Below are 16,230 nucleotides of genomic sequence, written 5' to 3'. Positions count from 1 at the left end.
CTGGCGCTGCGGCTCTCCGCCCAGCAGCAGCAGCAAATGGTTCGAGTGAACTGCAGAGCAAATGAACTTTGCTTTGAATTACTTGTCTTTCATTCAAATGATCGGACTCAGAGGCAGCAAGCAGCAAACGCGAAGCCAAAGCCAACTTGAACCCAAACTCCCGCGACACCCAAAAGGCCGTTTCCCGTGCTCAGACCTTCCCTTCGCCGCCCAGCAGCTCTGCAGCACAACCCCCCAAAACGCTTCCCCCCGCCGTCCGCCGCCGCTGCTGCTGCCGCTGCTGCTGCCGCTGCTGCCGCCGCTGCTGCTGCTGCTGCTAGGCCTCGTTTTTGGCGAGTCTGGCGGCCTTGGTCCTGGGGTCTCTGCCGTCTGCAGCGCGGAGCTCCTCCGCCTCCGCAGCGCCTCGCTTGTCTGCGAGGAATCTTTTTCTGAAGTCCACGGCGCCCCCGTAGTGCGGCTGCTCCAGCGAAGTCCAGTAGGCCCCCAGCAGCTCCCCCATGGCCCGCCACTGCAGCAACTTGCACTGCAGCGTGCTGCGCACCATTTCCAGCGACTCCAGCGGCGCCGCGCACACGCAGGCGAGCACCTGCACGCAGAGGCTTGCGCTGAAGTTGCTGCCTCTGCTGCAGCCGCTGCGGGGCGCTAGTGCTGCAGCTGTTGCGCGTTGCCAAGTGCTGCTTGTGCTGCAGCTGCTGCAGCTGCTGCAGCTGCTGCGCGGTGCACTCTGGTGTTCCGCTGCTTACGTCACCTATTGTGGCATAGTGGCAGTTCTGCTGCTTGCAGGTACTGATTCTGCTGCTTACAGTGTGGGCGTTACGTGTTTATTGGCATTTTGTTGCTTTTGTTATGGCCATTGTGTTGTTATCTACTGCAGCTGTTATGTATGTGGTAGGTGTTACAAGTTGTGTACAGAGGGGGCAACGGAAGTGAAGACATGCACAAGTCCGGGAACGGCAGTGTACGCGAGGAGGGAAGCAAGGCAACAAAGAGTGGCAGTTTGAACGGCAAAGAAAGCGAAAAGCACTTAACAACGAGCACTAAATGAACGCGAATTTAAACAAGGAAACGCAGAACTCTTCAACTAACAGCAGGACCTTCTGGCCTCCCCAGCCCTAAAAACTGAACAGACAAAACAAACACCAAAATGCACAGGAAACAACTAGAGGAGAAAGGAAGTGAAGGGAAATGGCACTTGTTCAGTGTTGGGCCCGAAGATCCGCCGCAGGCAAGAAAGGTGAATCTGCTTGAAGACGGAGGGCCGGACTGTGCAGAGCCTGCGCTGCGCCGCGGGGAAACGCGCGAGCGCCTTTCCAATTTGCTCCACTCTTTTCAAACAAGACTCCAGCGAGGAGACGCGCAAGTCCCATTCGTAGCGCGAGTCCGCGAGGTTCAGCAGCGCCTCTTCGTGGCGGTTCATGTACCGCGCCTGGCTCTCCGAGCTGTCCGGGAACAGCGCCCACCTGCGTCTCCCCACGAAGCAGAACATTTTCAAATTTAAAAGCAAAAACGAAAGAGAAACAACGCGGAAGCAAGCGGCGAACGGCCAGCTCAGCCGCTCCGCGAAACTGCGGGCCAGCAGCTGCCAGCAGCGCAGCGCGGGATCAGCGCCGCGCGCGTGCAACTTGCACGCCAAAAGCGGCAGTTCTCATCCATTTGCTTCAACCTCTCCGGGAAAAACGGAAAGATCGCGGCCCAAGTGGCCGCTGCACCGCGCACTGCCCACCTGTCGTTCAGCACTTGCCACGCCAGCCCGTCTCTGCCGCTGCACGCCGACGCCGGCCACTCTTCCGGCAACTTCCTGTAGGAGCCGTTTCGGGGCAAAGCGTCGTATTGCTGGCGAGTCAAAGGCGGCCGCGAGGGCCCCCCGGCCTTCTGCGCCTCCAGCACCACCACCAGCCGCCGCAGCGCCTCCCGCCCGCGCGCCGAGCCCGCAGCGGCCGCCTCCAGCGCAGAAAAAGCCTAAGTGCATCAGTGCAGACACAACGTGCAACTTTCTTGCAAGTACACTCGCAGAGTGGGAGGCGGACAGCGGCGGCCGCACCCGCTTTCGCCAACACGGGCACCCTCGCCGCCACACGCGCTCCACGACTTTCACTCTTCAGTCTGGATTTCGCAAACTGAGAATGTTGTAAACAACAATTCAGACGCTCACGTCATCTTTGAAAAGCCTCCCTGCGTTCCAGTCATCCAGCACTCCGTAGAGCGGCTGCAGCCACTTGTAGCTCATGAGCTGAATCATCAGCTCCTGGCTGCGGAAGCGGCAGGGCGATATATTTCGAGACAACAAATCGGCAGCAGCTGCTGCTAGAGTCTTCACTTCTTCAGAAAAATCCTTTTCTTCCTTTGCAGACAAAGAAGAATCACAATCGGTGGAGTTTCCAGTGCCGTTCACTAACTGCTCGCAAAAGGAGAATTCAAGAAAACGACTTCACCACTTTTCCGCTGCCCAACGCGCATGCATTCGTGCTAAGGAGTCTTTGCAAAGAAAGGCTGCGTGTATGTGTCTACATTTGAAGGTGCATTTATGTATTTATTTATTAACACATATATTCCCGACTGCATATATGCAGACAGGCACACGTGCACAAAAAGCATGCGTGTGAGCTTATGCCTGTGAAATAGGCATATAACTATGCATTTTTCTATCAGTATAAACACGCAAATATATATATGAACGCTCAAAACACAAATATGAGTAATATTATATCTTCCAATGCCAGCCACAAACACTGTGCAAACTTGAACTGGAATCCATAGCTGCAAACGGCAGCGGCTCGCCAGTGCTACGTAGCAGCAAAAGGAGACAACTATTTCAAATTTAATGCGTTCCTGAATTGCCATTTTAATTTTTGTGTTATTTTGAAGCGAAACAGGACAAACGAATGCGGCGGAATAACCGTTTCAAAACCTGAAAAGTGTTGCAAGAACTCACCGCGGCAGCACTCGAGTCTGTAGTTGGCGTTTCAGTTTTGACGTGCGCAAGTCCATTGGCGTTCATTATCAGATCACTTTTGCTTTCTTGATTCAAATTAATTGCGTTATCTGCTGAGTCGCCAGTGAGTGGGTCTACTTCACTGGCTGCGGCGCGTTCCTGAGCCTTCTCCGGCTTCGTCTTCTGCTCGCCTTCCTCCTCTTCCTTCAGCCTGCTGGCTCCAATATCGCGAAACAGCCTCAGCAACACTCCCAGCTTTTCAGTGCAGTCAGGATAGCGGGAAAGAAGAGATGCAATTCGCTGCATTGCGAGGGAAGAGGAGATTTCGCCCTTCTCGGCTCTCGCAATCAAGTGGTCCACTTCGAGCCGCAAAGTGACAGACTGATTCAAAACTCCGTTTAAAAACAAGTCGCATAAATGGCGCAGCGAAACGCGATAGTCTTGACAAGCTGCAGCTGAAAGCAGAGCGAAACAAACACCAGCAAAGCCGCACTCTCCAGCTGAAACCTGAAGCTGCTGCTTTCACTTTGAGAACAGCCACTAAAGGAATACTGCTTTCTGCAATGAACCCGCCAAAGAAACAGGGGAAGCAGCAGAAAGGCTCTGAGCTGCTCTAGGGCAGCCTGTTTCCATTTGCCTCTTGCAAGGGCAGGCGACTTGCCATTTCTCGCGGCGAGGAGCTTCACGAGGTGTTCTATTTCCTTTCCCGTTTGGAAATCTTCCTTTTGAATGGTCAAAACGAGGCGCTTGATGTCGCCGGCGACGTGAAACCAAGAGGGAAAGGCCGCGAAAGCGAGGTCGAGCTCGTCGCTCAGCGACGCAAACGCCAGCCTTTTCGACAGAAACATTCGAACTAAATGAAGAACTGTAGACGCAAGGGCTCTTGCGCGCTCGACGCAGCCGCCTGAAAGCCCAACTTGGTAAGCCAGGCGATACACGGAGTGAACCTGAGCAGCAACAGCAAAGCCACCAGCAGCAGCAGCACGTCGCCGGCCCTGTCCCAACCCAGCCAGCAGCAGCAGCAGCAGGGATTGGACAAATGCGCAAGTGCTAGTGAAGAACGCCCGGCAACTTGGGCGGGAAGTGGCGAAGCAGACCTGAACGGGCTCGTCGTCGAATGGCTTCGTCAGTTCAAGAGCTTGATCTTTCCGTATGACTCCGTCGTTCTTCTCGATGCAGAACTGCTGCACCAAGAGTTTCCTTATGGCGCGAATTACGAGGGGGTGGCCTCTGAACAAAAGCTGCATGCGGTGCAGCAAAATGTCGCGGCTTCCGCGCTGTGTCTTCTGGGCCATGCAGCTCTTGAGAATGCTGTTGAAGATCGCGTACTTCTCGGGCGCCATGTTCTGAATAAGAATGCACATGGCTGCAGCGGGGTTGCCCGCGTGAATCAAAGTTCGGTCGGGAAAGAAGAGAGACATGCACAGCGACACATCCGGCGCGTCCGGAAACGAATGGCCAATCAGGAAAGCGAGCTCTTCCACCCGCAGTCGCTGGCGCTTGACCTGATCCAGCACGCGTCGGAGGCAAACCAGACTCTGCGGCCCCCCGGCAAAGCGTTTCGTCAAGTAAGCCTCGAGTTCGCTCCACATCAAGTGGAAGTCGTCGCTCGTCGCTTGGTCGGGACTGGCTGCTTGCGGAGGCCCCTGAGCCCCTTCCGCGCTCACGGGAGGCGAATCATCTCTGCACGGCAAAGACTGCGGCGAAGCAGCCAAATCGTCGGAAGGAGGAGAGCTGGAAGACAACGGCTCGCTCGGTGCAGCCTGCTTTTCCGCGGCTGGAGTTTCCATTTTCTCCCTGCTGCTCAGGCCTTGCATCCGGACACAGCAACCATCACCCGCGAAGTCTTGGACCCTCAACAGTGGTAAATAAGGCTTTCGTCAGCTCCCAAAGACCCGCTACTACGGCGTTGTGCGCTCACAGGCAAACTGTGCGGCGCTTTTGCCCCAGACAGCCGCTGGCACGACGCGACAGTGGCAGGCGACTACTGATGAGCGATGCGGCTTCGACGCGCGCGAATCCACCGCCTTAGCCCGACTCCCTTCAGCCTCTTAGCTCACTAGAATAAACACAGCATGATGAAAGAATGCCAAATTCGACGCCCATTGATTTTCACGAGTCAGACAGCATCCTTCCAGATCCTGGAGCATTAGTGAGGGAAACCAGTTCTCGGGAGAAGAGCCGCAAAAATCTGCATTCCACGTGTTTACGAGACGCAAATGAGCATAAGAAGATAAAATATCGAGCTAGACGTAGAACAATGGAGAATCCTACACGGGTGTGGTGTGACCTAGCGCCGAGCCCCACCAGGAGCGCTGGGGGTGATTGAGAACCACAGCCTACAGCAACGGAGCCAAATGATGTAAGTAAAAGCTGCTTTGGCGATTCTTTACTCGTATTTTCTGTAAGACGTGGAGATTGAGGGAATCGGCGTCCCTGGGCGGCTAAATGTTTATCCTGAGTCAAACGAACCGGGGAGGCCCTGTGCAAGCAAGCTGCCTCGAAACGGCTCACGTACAAGCCCGTAGATTACAGGATGGTTCAAACGTTGCAAAAATTAATTGTTGAATTTTCAAAGCTTGCCGACTCAGCAGGCGAACAGCTACCGTTTGAACCAGTATTACTCAACCAACCAAGTGGTGTGCCGACGCTATGTGAGGCTCAGGCAGGATGCGCCAACTGCACGAGCATGTTTAACATATTGGACGTAATGTCATAGCGACGTAGCCCTGAGCCGACAGAGGTCCTAAAGTATCGTTTCAATCTAATTATGTGCTGACTAGACTTGTGGAGGCAGCAGAGCTAATGCGTATTTAAGTTGAGTTTGGAACCTTCAGAGACAAACATAAGTCATTAGGACTTTCTTTTTCTTCAAGAAACTTCGGATTGTAGGAGACTTTCACAATCCCGACATTCTGCAGTCTAACTTCACAGACGGCAGTACTTGGTCCTTCTGATTCTCGAACATGGGGAGTCGATTAGTCGTGCAAGTTCATCGAGAAGAACTGTTTTAGCTTATTCAGCTTACTAGCACTTTCAAATGAATTACTATCTGAATTGGCAAATAGAAGTGGCGATTTGATGTTGGATCATCATCACAGGACTGGCGATACAGCAGTGCGAACTGGCGTGCCCTTCAGGTGTATGTACGGTGAAGCTGGAACACTCGCAAACCAGCTGACCAACAACATTCGCAAATTCTCGTATTTGGGAAAACATTTTAGCCATCTGCCTGTGGTATTCAAATATATTCCAAGTAACCATGAGGCAATTCATCCCCATCGTCTGCTTCTCCCTTCTGGGCGCCAGTGCTGAGCCCTTCGCGGCGAACAGCCCAGTCTGCGATGTTGCCGTCGAAACTGCACTGTGCCTGCACAATGCGGAGAAGATTTTGATGCCTGATGCTCGCCCATATGGTAAGAGTAGCAGCAACCTCTTGAAGCCACGCAGCATCATTCTGTAATTCAATTTGTTCTTTAGGCATGGAGGTTCACCTGACCTTCGACGAGTCCCGCCCTCTTGACACGAGTGGCAAAAAGAATCACGGATCCGGCGAAGTTATGGCTGCAGCTGGCATTGGTGGCGTTGGAAGCTCTGGCTTGTTCCGCAACAACTATGTGTATGTCCCAAGCTCGGAGAGCTTCAAGTCTGCTGACTTCTCATACACCTTCTTCGTGTATCTTCTTGAGGATGCCAAATCGAGGTTAGTTTCAATTCAAGCATTTTTCAACATAGAGAACGGAAACAAATTCCATGTAACAGATCCATCAACGACTTGCATGACCAGTTCTGCCCCATCATGCACAAGGGAACCATGCGTGAGGACGTTCAGGAGGCCTCCCCAGCCCTCCTTGTGAACCCTCGTGTAAGTAATCTTTGTTCCTTATTCTTCTGAGACCTTCTATATCGAACGCTCAACAGGATGGACGTGTCAAAGTCGTCCTCGGCACTACTGGCAGCGCAGCACGTAGGGCTCAAAAACTCAGCACAATCCAAACAGCAAAGACTATATCGACCTTCAGCTGGCAATGAGATGCAAAGCAACTCAAGACTTCGCCCTCATCAGTGGTATCACCTTGGCGGTAAGCGAGTCGAGATTACCACTGCACATCTTCGGAAACCTATGGCCTGTCTTCATAGTTGTGCGCCATCAAAACCGGATGAGGCTCTATGTTGACGGAATCCTCGATTCTTCTCTCGTCACTGAGGGCTCCACCAAGACCAATGACCTCCCTCTTTTCGTCGGTGGTGCCCCGTACGCCGAGAACGTCTGTGACATGCCAATGCTTCTTGACGAGTTCCGCATGTTCTCATACGTAGGTGTCATTGTTCGATTTTGACACAGAGAATAGAGACAAATGCGTCGCTTTCAGGCTGTTGGCCGTGACCACATACAAGCCGAGGCTTCCGTTGCACTAGGTGGCATTGAGCCCTCATACCTTCACATCGGTTGCACCAACTGCAAGTGAGTATTATCGTAGCTTTCAGCAATCCTATACGGTCCTTACTCCCGACTTCAGCAAGGACGAGGCTGCTGAGTCTTGTGCTGATGGCTATCATCTATGCAGTAAGCTTATTCTGCTAGCATCTCACATTGCTGAGATTCTAATTTCATGTTTCATCAGCCAAGCTAGAACTCTACAACGGTGGATTCCACGTAGCTCGGAAGCTCTCTCTCGGCACAGCGCTTGTTTCCGCCGGATCCGCGACCCCAGCGAGGGGCGCCGGCCTGTGCTGCACAGATGCATAAGCTATAACTACTCGTTGTTGAGTTTTCCAACTTTAATGTTTTTTCATGCTGCATCGCGGCTTTGTTGACATGAGCGTTCCGTTGTCGTTTGGATACGTGCTGGATCTAGTCCGAGGCAAATAGTTAATCAATGTCAAGTATCCTTACATTAATACTTTAGCTTTATGGCGGTAGGTATAATTTGTGCAGCATGGTTGCAGGTCACTGCGTCGGGTGCCAGTAGCAGGAATGCAGGGGGTCACCTCTTTGAAAGTTAAATAACAGCAGACAGAAACATTTATTGCACTGATAAAATACTTTGTTCTTTTCCATTGCCGGGACCCTTAAATTCTTTGGCATCACTCCTTTCTGCACAATTCAGATCATCGCGGCGGGTGGTGGCTTCGCTCGAGCCCGATGAGCCGAAAATGCAGGCAGAGTACAAATATCTTCATCCGGACGCAAACGCTTACAGAATTCACCTGTATGGCTTTTTTTGATAATTTTCTTTCTTTTATGCATAATTATTCAGGGATCATTTGCTCCCAACTTCGTTTCACCGGGGCTTCCGGCATTTGGACCCTTTTCTTTGACATTCTTTCAACAAAACGATTCCCCGAATATAACCTATTTTTTTATTTAAATCACGTTCCTTACGTTATTTAGTCGGTTAGACGTGGAACAGTTTCCATCTTGGCCATGATTTTAAGACAGAGAAGAACGATTTTGTGTGCAGGGCATGAATCATGACGATCAACACACCTGTATCTGCAGTGACATGTGGGGTTGGGACTGTAGGCACGTTACAAAGTACAGATCATCCGGACGCTAAGGATAGCCTTGATGCTGAGTGTCCAGCCGTGCCGTCTGAAGATAGAATACTTGACTTTCTGACATTTCTTGATCAAACGGCATCGAACTCCCTAGCTTGTGAAGCGCAAAGCCTACGACAAACGCATCCCTCTGTCGATTCGACAAGAAATGCAAACCTGCTGTCCAGAATATCGACTCTGGAAGTCGAGCTCGAGGACAAGGAACACAACCTCAAAGCCTTACGGGAGCTTCGTGACAGAGAGAAACTTCAAGGAGAACGGCTTCGTAGGCAGTTACAGTTACAGCTGCAGGAAGAATTGACGAGGACAACTGTAGGCAGATGGAAATTTTGCTCCTTGGCTTTCCAGTAGAATAGCGTTATGTTGCGAATGATATTGCAAGACGAATTGGCTGTCCAATTCAGCTCGAAATAAACCGGTACTAGCAAAGAACAGCACGACACAACCCATTAGTCTCTGAAAAAGGTGGAGAGTCGCGCACCGGAACATTCCGATGGTGATCTCCGCAGGAAAAGTACGAGCGACAGTCCGCAAGGCAACAGGAATTGTTGTGTCAGCTACAGGATGAAAAGAAAGAGATGGCTTCTCGCTATCAACGTCTCGCAGATGAGATGCGCGAGCTTGGGAGAAGATTTAGTGCTAAAACTGCAGAACTGCACAAACAGTACGGAAAGGAACTGGAGCGTCAAAGGAAAGCTTTTCTCTCCGGTGAAAAGGTGAGCCCAACTACGGTGGGACTCCTTCTCCTGTCTAAGTGGCGTCTGTGGCGGCCAGTCGTAGACTTTTCCCCACTGCAAAAGCTCATGCGCTTGTTGGGCAAATGGCATTTCGGAAAAACTTCAGGCCCGCCGGGACGCGTGGGAGCGCGACCGGGCTCAGGAGATAAAAGAAATAACAATAAAGGGTCTGGAGCCTGAAATCCAGAGGCTGCTGGACAAACACAGAAATGAGAAGCGTTGTCTAGAGGAGAAGATGAAAAAAGTAGCAAATGACGTGGGTCGCGTTAGTTCTGCACTGGGCCTTCGTCTCACAGCTCCACATTTGAAACGTTCACATTTTCTCCCACGTCGACTCAAAAGTGAACAAACCCGTTTCTCTGACGCTGCTTTTGAAACGCCTCAGATGAAAAGCCAGCTGGAACAAGAGCTGGCCTCGCAGAAGGCGCTAGTGGCGAGGCAAATGGAGGAGGCGTTTGAGGCTGAGCGAAGCCAACACAGACAGGAAGTTCGGGAGATGCAAGAACGTTTCGAGGCCGAAGTGAGGGGACAGAGGAACTTGAAAAGAAGCCATAGTGCGGAAATTAGCGCCATAAAGGCATATTAATTATTTAGTTCCTCCAGCTGCTCCTTCTTTGATGCAACAGACATGATTTTAGTTCATCCAGCTGCTCTTTCTTTGGTACAACGGACTTGCTCACTCTGTCGCTGCGTAGATGTGTTAACGCAAACAGATGAGGAGAGAAAAGGAACTTTTAGTGGCAAAACATCGAGAAGAAGCGGCGAAGTGGGAGTCGGAGATAAAAAACGGCAAGAAGTCTCTCCAGGGCGAAATCACGTTCGTCACGAATTTCATCTTTTCCCTGGAAAGCTGCATTTTCAGCAAGAGGCACTAAAGACAGCACTGTTTACAGAACTTAAAAGGAACAAATTGAGGACTTTTTAATTGTTTTTGGCCTCCATTTGAGCTCAGAAAAGCGCGAGAACAGGAGCAGCAGCGCTGCAAGGAAGTGGCGAACCAGTTCGTGGCGGAAATGGAACGCCTGCGGCAAAGCCACGCAGCCGAAGTTCGGCAGGCGGAGGATTCTGCAAAGGCGAAAGAAAAAGAACTTCTGATCAAAATGGAAGCCGCCAAAGCTGCAGCCGTTAAAGAGGCAGTGGAAACGGCGAAAAAAGAAATGGAGGCGGAGTGCCACAAGTGAGTCATCAGCGCAGAAACGGGAGCGGAAACGCCTGCAGCCAGAGTGTGGAGGTCAGGGTTTGAACAAAAAGAGCAAAACACTGGCGTGTGGGCGGAAAGAAACAAAGCTGAATTTAATTTATTTACGTTGTTTTCGACTTTTGGCCTGAAGTGGCCGTTGAGCTGCCGGCTGCCGCGGGGAGTTCCTTAAACCCGTTTATGTGTTTGAGCTTTGGGGGACGAAGACGCGCGCTGGGGTCTAACTACTCGGTCTTATTTCTATACAAATGGCTTTGTTTTGTTTTTACTTAATCAAATAGGAAAATAAAACATTTGCTGGAGCGGCTGAGTGAAGAGCAAGTGGAGGCGCAGAGCCGCCTGGAAGGCCAGTGCAACGAAGCCCTTGCTGCTGCTCAGGCCAATTTCGAGAAGACCAAACAAGAATTGGCGAACGAAAAAGACAAGTTGGAAGCAGAATTAAAAGTACGCCAATATTCAGCTGCAAGAGCCTCACAAGCTTTCATTTTTCTTTTAAATTGAGTTTCCGTGACCTAGATCAAGTGCAGTTCAGTCTTGAACGGAAAGCACTTAGGCGCAGCTGCAACTGCTTCTGAACATGCAAGAATACGCGACTTTAGGGCATTTACTTTCCCTTGTGTTGGTGGAAAAAGACTATTTCAATAGAGCTATGATAAGTAGTTTTAAAACTGAGACAAATGAGGCTGTGATGGGCACTTTTTCAAAACTGAGACAAAAGTTGCACTCATCAGTTTCATGGCTGCGTTCGCGTGGAGGCTGCAAACGAAAAGCGTCTGAGTTTGGAGATATATATTTCTCGTTTGGAAACCGAAGCGGAACTGAAAGACAAAATGCAGAAGGAGCTGCAGACTGCACTTGACGAAGTCAGCGGCAAGGCGCAGGTGAGGTTCCTGAAAGCCAAAGTGAAGGTGAAGTCGGAGTTGCTGCACAAGAAAGCCCTTCAAATAGTGCTTTTGCTGCTTGAGCGGATTAAGTTGGTTCATTTAAAACAAAAATTGCATTAAAATTGAACTTTAGATGCGTGGATTCCTCTGATTCCCTTCGCACAACACCAGGCGCTGGAAAGCGAACGGGAAAGGAAAAACGAGAAGCTCCAGACGGAGTGGGAGATCAACAAGCAAAAGTTCGAAGTAAAACACTGAAATAAACGGAAAATGTAGATTTAGATGGGAAATTCGAAGTAAAAGAAATAGAAAAGAATAAAAAGGGGCAAAACTGTCTTAAAACACAATCGGCAACCGGCTTCTGTCTTCTCAGGAGCAGTGCCAGCGACTGGAGACGCAGCGCCAAACCCTGGACGACTTGAGCAGCAAACTGGCGGCAGCAAACGAACAAATAAAAGAAATGAAAATAAAAGAAAACAACAGAATGGAAAAAGTCGAAATTAAAGTGAGAGAAACAATAAAGGCCAAAGATCAGACAATTCAAAGCCTCAAAGACGAACTCGCCGCCAGCAACACGAAAGTAAGTAGCGGGCCAACAGGCAAGCAACTTGACACATTAATTATAAACAACTTTCAAATTGTTTTAAAAATAAATTTTAAAGATTAAATTCTTGTTGATATCCTTCTCGACTGGCAAATGGAAAGGCGAAAGACAAAGACGAAACAACAGCGAGCCACCTTCTTGCAAATAAAAGAACAAAGCTAATATGAAGTCAATTGCTGCTATTTCAGTGTGTTATTCGAATATATTCATGTGAAGTACAATTTTATTTTTAAAATTAAAAGATGCGCGCTCTTCATGGCAATCTTTGCTCGTAAACAACTTTTGGTTTTCAATTAAGCCACGTGCGTTTTCTCGAACATCTAATTTAGATTTACCTTTTAAGTTAAAACTTGCCGGCTTATTTAAGCCTCTTGATTTGTAAGCTTCTGAATTTGTAATTTACCTTTTATTTTTGAATTTCAAACAGCATTATTTCCATGGGCTGCTCATCACTTCAGTCGGCTTGCTACCTGCTTTCGTCTTCCGCATTTCAATGCGCGCATTTGACCGATCAGCTTCCCGGCAAACGGCCCCGCCTTTGTTGAAATTTCGGAAGATTTTAAATAAATAAATTATTTTTCTTTAAACTTTTTCAATTGGCGCCTTCAGGTGGAGCATTTGCGGAACTTGATGAGTCGGCACCGCCTGGAGCTGATGAAAGGCATTTCCTCTTCAGATTACTTCCCGGCGGACTCCGTCGAGTCCACTGCAGCCTCTTTGCTGCCGCCAATAACTAAAGACAAAACTCCAGATTTAGTCAGCAACAACAGCAACTATTTAACTCCAAGCTCCCGGCTAAAGCGAGGAACAGTCACAGAACGAAAGGCAGCAACGAGAGTTCACACGAAACTCAAAAACGCGTTCGATACGAGCCTTAGCAAAAGGGAAACAAAAGACTAACTTGAAATGCTTCGACTCAGCTTTTTAATTTGTTTTTTTGTTTTGCTTCTAGTTTTCTGATGCGTTAATTCTACTAATTTGCTAATTGGTTGCTATCTGCATCGCGTTCATGAACAAGTTAGGCTGTGCAGGGAAAGACTGGGCGCTTAACCTCAACCTGACATGCATAAAAAGAGAAATAAAATATACCAAAGTAAATTTTACGGCTTATTGAGATGAATTTATCAAAACAGGCTTGGACTGGCTGGAACAGACCTTAGGTCCAAGCCCAAATCACCTCCTCTTGCAGAACATTCAAGTTGCAAAACTTGTGAACTGAGGAGAAACCTCAGTTATAAATTCGCTAATTCGGAACGCAGCAAAGAGGAGCTACAAATTAGTTGTTTGTGAATTCAATTCGTATTCAATCTATTTCCACTCTGTGCTGAACACCTTGAAATCCACTTTCTCACTTTGCAAATAAGAAGACTTCGAAGTCTCAAAGCGAATGCTGCTCCACTCGCTGCGTCGAATTTACCGAGTTAATGCCATTTATTTGCTTAAAGTTAATCTCAGCCAAAATGATAGGATCAGCTGAACAAACAAAAGCTGAAATAAATTTAATATCAAGTCTCTCCCTAGCTTCAGCTGCCACCCGGCAAGGCAATGCACAACTCCATGTACGCGAAACAGAGTTGGAAAGTTTGTTGTATTTGTATTTGTATTTAATTTCATTAATTGGTTTGTTTCGGTAATTTCATTTTTTGTTCCGTTCAAGTAGTTGTTCGAGCTAGTTCAACTAACGCAAAGACTGCCTTTTCCTTTTCAGGCCTTTTCGGGCTTCCTGGCTGACTTATCTAATCACTTTTTGACAAAATCAAATAGCGCTGAGTGCTGCCGCTTCTTCTGCATTGAATGTTTTATTTTATTAAACTACTTATCTAAGCTCCATGCAAAAAAGAAGTGAATAAGCGAAAGTTCGCTTTGAGAGGCAACAGCGTTTCTTTGAGGAATCTAGGGCTTCTGCCGTCTCCAAGAAGCCACTACTGCGCAAATATAAACCCAATGGCTTCTATAAAAGTGATTTGGGTCTTAATGAGTTCAAAAGATTCACCTGAGTTGATCCATTGCAAGGCCACACATGCACGCTGGGCAGAATCCAGCGCCGACCGGCGCGCCTTCTTCCTTCATTTGTCGATATTGTCCACAAATAAGCATTTAAAAGTCATTATAGATTAACAAAACAACAATTTAACTTCGGATTCAACTTCGGATTCGCATTTTATTTGCGTTTTCTGGTCTCATTCGTCGAGATCGCCCCAGCTCGGCCCGGTCTTCACGACCACGGCCAGCGGCACGGAGAGCTTCATTGCGCTTTCCATTTCGCGTTTCAAAATGAATTTGACTCTTTCTTTTTCTTCGTTGCGGCACTCGACGATGATCTCGTCGTGTAGGGAAAGCAGCAGGCGGGGTCGCGCGCAGAAGTTGCTGAGCGCCCAGAATGTTGAACACTCCGGAAACAGGCTTTTAAATCCGAAACTCGGGGAATTTGCAATTAGAACTCCAATCTGGTGGATATTTTCCATTTAAAAGTCCCCAAAACCCCGCAAAAAGCCCCGCGGAAACCTCCCTTTCCACCCCGTTCAACTTCACTCACCTCGCCTGGAAAGCCCGCTGGACCCGCAGCATCGCCCGCTTTATTACGTCACTCGCGCTCCCCTGAATTATGTAATTCACCGCCTGCCGCTGCAAAGAAGAACTTTCCCGCAAATCCGCACCCACGCGGCGACGGCGGCCTGAACACCCACAAACCCTAAACCCTAAACCCTAAACCCTAAACCCTAAACCCTGAACCCGAAACCCGGAACCCGAAGCGCGAAACCCGGAACCTGGAACCCGGAAGCTTAAACCCTAAACCCAAAACCCTAAAGCTAAACCTTAAACCTTAAACCCTGAGGCCTAAATCCGAAACTCTAAACCCTAAACCCTAAACCCTAGAGCCAGACCTGCGAGGGTGGTGAGGAATCCGTGTTTTCTCGCGTTTTGAATGGCGTCTTTTGCGAATTTTGAAACTTCTGGAAAAGAAGAAGAAAATTGCTGGCGAATCTTTTGGGCTTCTTCGGGCCCCACGGAAAGCTGCTGGCAAATTGGCTGCAGCCCGCCGCCGTACAGCAGCGAGAGGCAAACCACTTTGGCCTGCAGCAAACTGGAAAAGAAGTTTTAATTTGTTTTAATAATTGTTTTAATTAATTAAAATTGCAAATTCAATCTTTTCGTTTTTGTTGACGCCAAGTGCCAAGTGCTGCGCACTCGCCAGTGCAGCGACAGCTGAAAATCAAATGGTCACCACAGATGCGAAAAACCCTAGCGCCTTAACCCTAAACCCTAAACCCTAAACCTTAAACCCTAACCCCTAAACCCTAAACCCCAAACCCTGAAGGGGAAGTTATTGCATCATCAGCGCACCGAACTGCCCACAGCCAGAAACCAAACCCTGAACCCCAAGGCTTAAACCCTAAACCCCAAACCCTAAACCCTAAACCCTAAACCCTAGTGCTGACGCTGTTTCTGAGTTGAGGCGTAACCTGCTCGACCTGGACTTTGGTGAATTCTGCTGCCATTTCTTTGTAGACGTCTTTTTCCCTTTTTGCAAAAAGCCCACTCAAGCGTCCAGGGCCGCAAAAATGCGCCTGCACAAGCGAAAACCCTAAACCCTAAACCCTAAACCCTAAACCCTAAACCCTAAACCCTAAACCCTAAACTATGCCCTAAACCCCAATCCCTGAACCCCAAACCCTAAACCCTAGATTGTGGTTCATGTAGGTGCATGGTTGCTCGGAAGGGAGTGAATGTGTGCCCTTGGCAGCAAAGAGCAGAAGTGAGCTGGGACCCGCAAGCCCTAAACCCTTAACCCTAAACCCTAAACCCCAAACTCTAGACCCCAGGGCCAGGCTGCAGGCGCTGCGAGCCTGACCAAAACCCTCATTTCGATTTGCGCGAAGTCCGCGGAAACGAGAACCTCCGTTTTAGGGTTTGTGGGAACAAAAGCTGTTCTGCATCGCAGCTTCAGGTCTACCGCGGGGGCCCCCGGCGCTGAGGTGTACGTACACCCCGCTGGGGTGTACGTACACCCCCCTGAGGTGTACGTACACCTCAAAGTCAAAAGAGCTTCTCTCGGAACTGTTTGCAAATTGCAGTTGCAAGAAGATAAACGTCCTGTCACCGTTCGGGTTTGGTTCCACCGACAGTAAACCCTTGCCACCGCAAGCCGCAAACCCTAAACCCTAAACCCTAAACCCTAGACCCCAAACCCTAAACCCGAGGCGGACTGCTCAAGCTACACAAACGCGGCACGCAGTCTTTTGGGCGAAGTGTCCACGGCATAGGGTTCAGCGCTCAGCTCTTCGGGCTTAAAATTTAGGGTTTAGAGTTTA

At 49.3% G+C, this 16,230-nt stretch overlaps 5 protein-coding genes across 5 annotated transcripts in view; 2 read left to right on the top strand and 3 right to left on the bottom strand.

Annotated features, from left to right (window-relative positions):
* Window positions 1-93, bottom strand: part of ETH_00006085 (uncharacterized protein) — a gene marked incomplete at both ends in the record, with an annotated part of 2,261 nt that extends 2,168 nt beyond the window's left edge. The window contains one exon of the mRNA XM_013376152.1: window positions 83-93. Coding sequence (XP_013231606.1) covers window positions 83-93 — 11 coding nt within the window. The remainder of the gene's footprint in view (window positions 1-82) is intronic.
* A 223-nt stretch (window positions 94-316) lies between these two features.
* Window positions 317-4,722, bottom strand: ETH_00006080 (histone deacetylase interacting domain-containing protein, putative; the record flags this gene model as incomplete). The annotated part of the gene is made up of 7 exons (XM_013376151.1): window positions 317-586; window positions 1,193-1,460; window positions 1,724-1,959; window positions 2,153-2,395; window positions 2,933-3,387; window positions 3,459-3,879; window positions 4,030-4,722. 7 exons carry the CDS (start codon window positions 4,720-4,722, stop codon window positions 317-319), a joined length of 2,586 nt encoding a protein of 861 aa, XP_013231605.1.
* Window positions 4,723-6,194: 1,472 nt separating this feature from the next.
* ETH_00006075 (uncharacterized protein) lies at window positions 6,195-7,682 on the top strand (the record flags this gene model as incomplete). The annotated part of the gene is made up of 9 exons (XM_013376150.1): window positions 6,195-6,348; window positions 6,413-6,635; window positions 6,695-6,797; window positions 6,854-6,899; window positions 6,955-7,014; window positions 7,073-7,248; window positions 7,306-7,397; window positions 7,453-7,499; window positions 7,558-7,682. 9 exons carry the CDS (start codon window positions 6,195-6,197, stop codon window positions 7,680-7,682), a joined length of 1,026 nt encoding a protein of 341 aa, XP_013231604.1.
* Window positions 7,683-8,407: 725 nt separating this feature from the next.
* On the top strand, window positions 8,408-12,817 carry ETH_00006070 (uncharacterized protein; the record flags this gene model as incomplete). Its single annotated transcript, XM_013376149.1, has 9 exons — window positions 8,408-8,806; window positions 9,004-9,210; window positions 9,338-9,751; window positions 9,945-10,048; window positions 10,184-10,408; window positions 10,711-10,873; window positions 11,185-11,310; window positions 11,687-11,893; window positions 12,527-12,817. 9 exons carry the CDS (start codon window positions 8,408-8,410, stop codon window positions 12,815-12,817), a joined length of 2,136 nt encoding a protein of 711 aa, XP_013231603.1.
* A 1,280-nt stretch (window positions 12,818-14,097) lies between these two features.
* The window catches only part of ETH_00006065 (DNA polymerase I, putative), a gene marked incomplete at both ends in the record, with an annotated part of 4,877 nt that continues 2,744 nt past the window's right edge, over window positions 14,098-16,230 (bottom strand). Inside the window, 4 exons of the mRNA XM_013376148.1 lie at window positions 14,098-14,284; window positions 14,454-14,592; window positions 14,803-14,992; window positions 15,358-15,486. Coding sequence (XP_013231602.1) covers window positions 14,098-14,284; window positions 14,454-14,592; window positions 14,803-14,992; window positions 15,358-15,486 — 645 coding nt within the window. The remainder of the gene's footprint in view (window positions 14,285-14,453; window positions 14,593-14,802; window positions 14,993-15,357; window positions 15,487-16,230) is intronic.

The sequence above is a fragment of the Eimeria tenella genome, genomic scaffold (assembly GCF_000499545.2).
Source record: "Eimeria tenella Houghton genomic scaffold, Eth_scaff32, whole genome shotgun sequence".
Lineage (NCBI taxonomy): Eukaryota > Apicomplexa > Conoidasida > Eucoccidiorida > Eimeriidae > Eimeria > Eimeria tenella.
The sequence above is the reverse complement of the archived record's forward strand: the minus strand, read 5'-3'. Positions and strand labels throughout refer to the sequence as shown.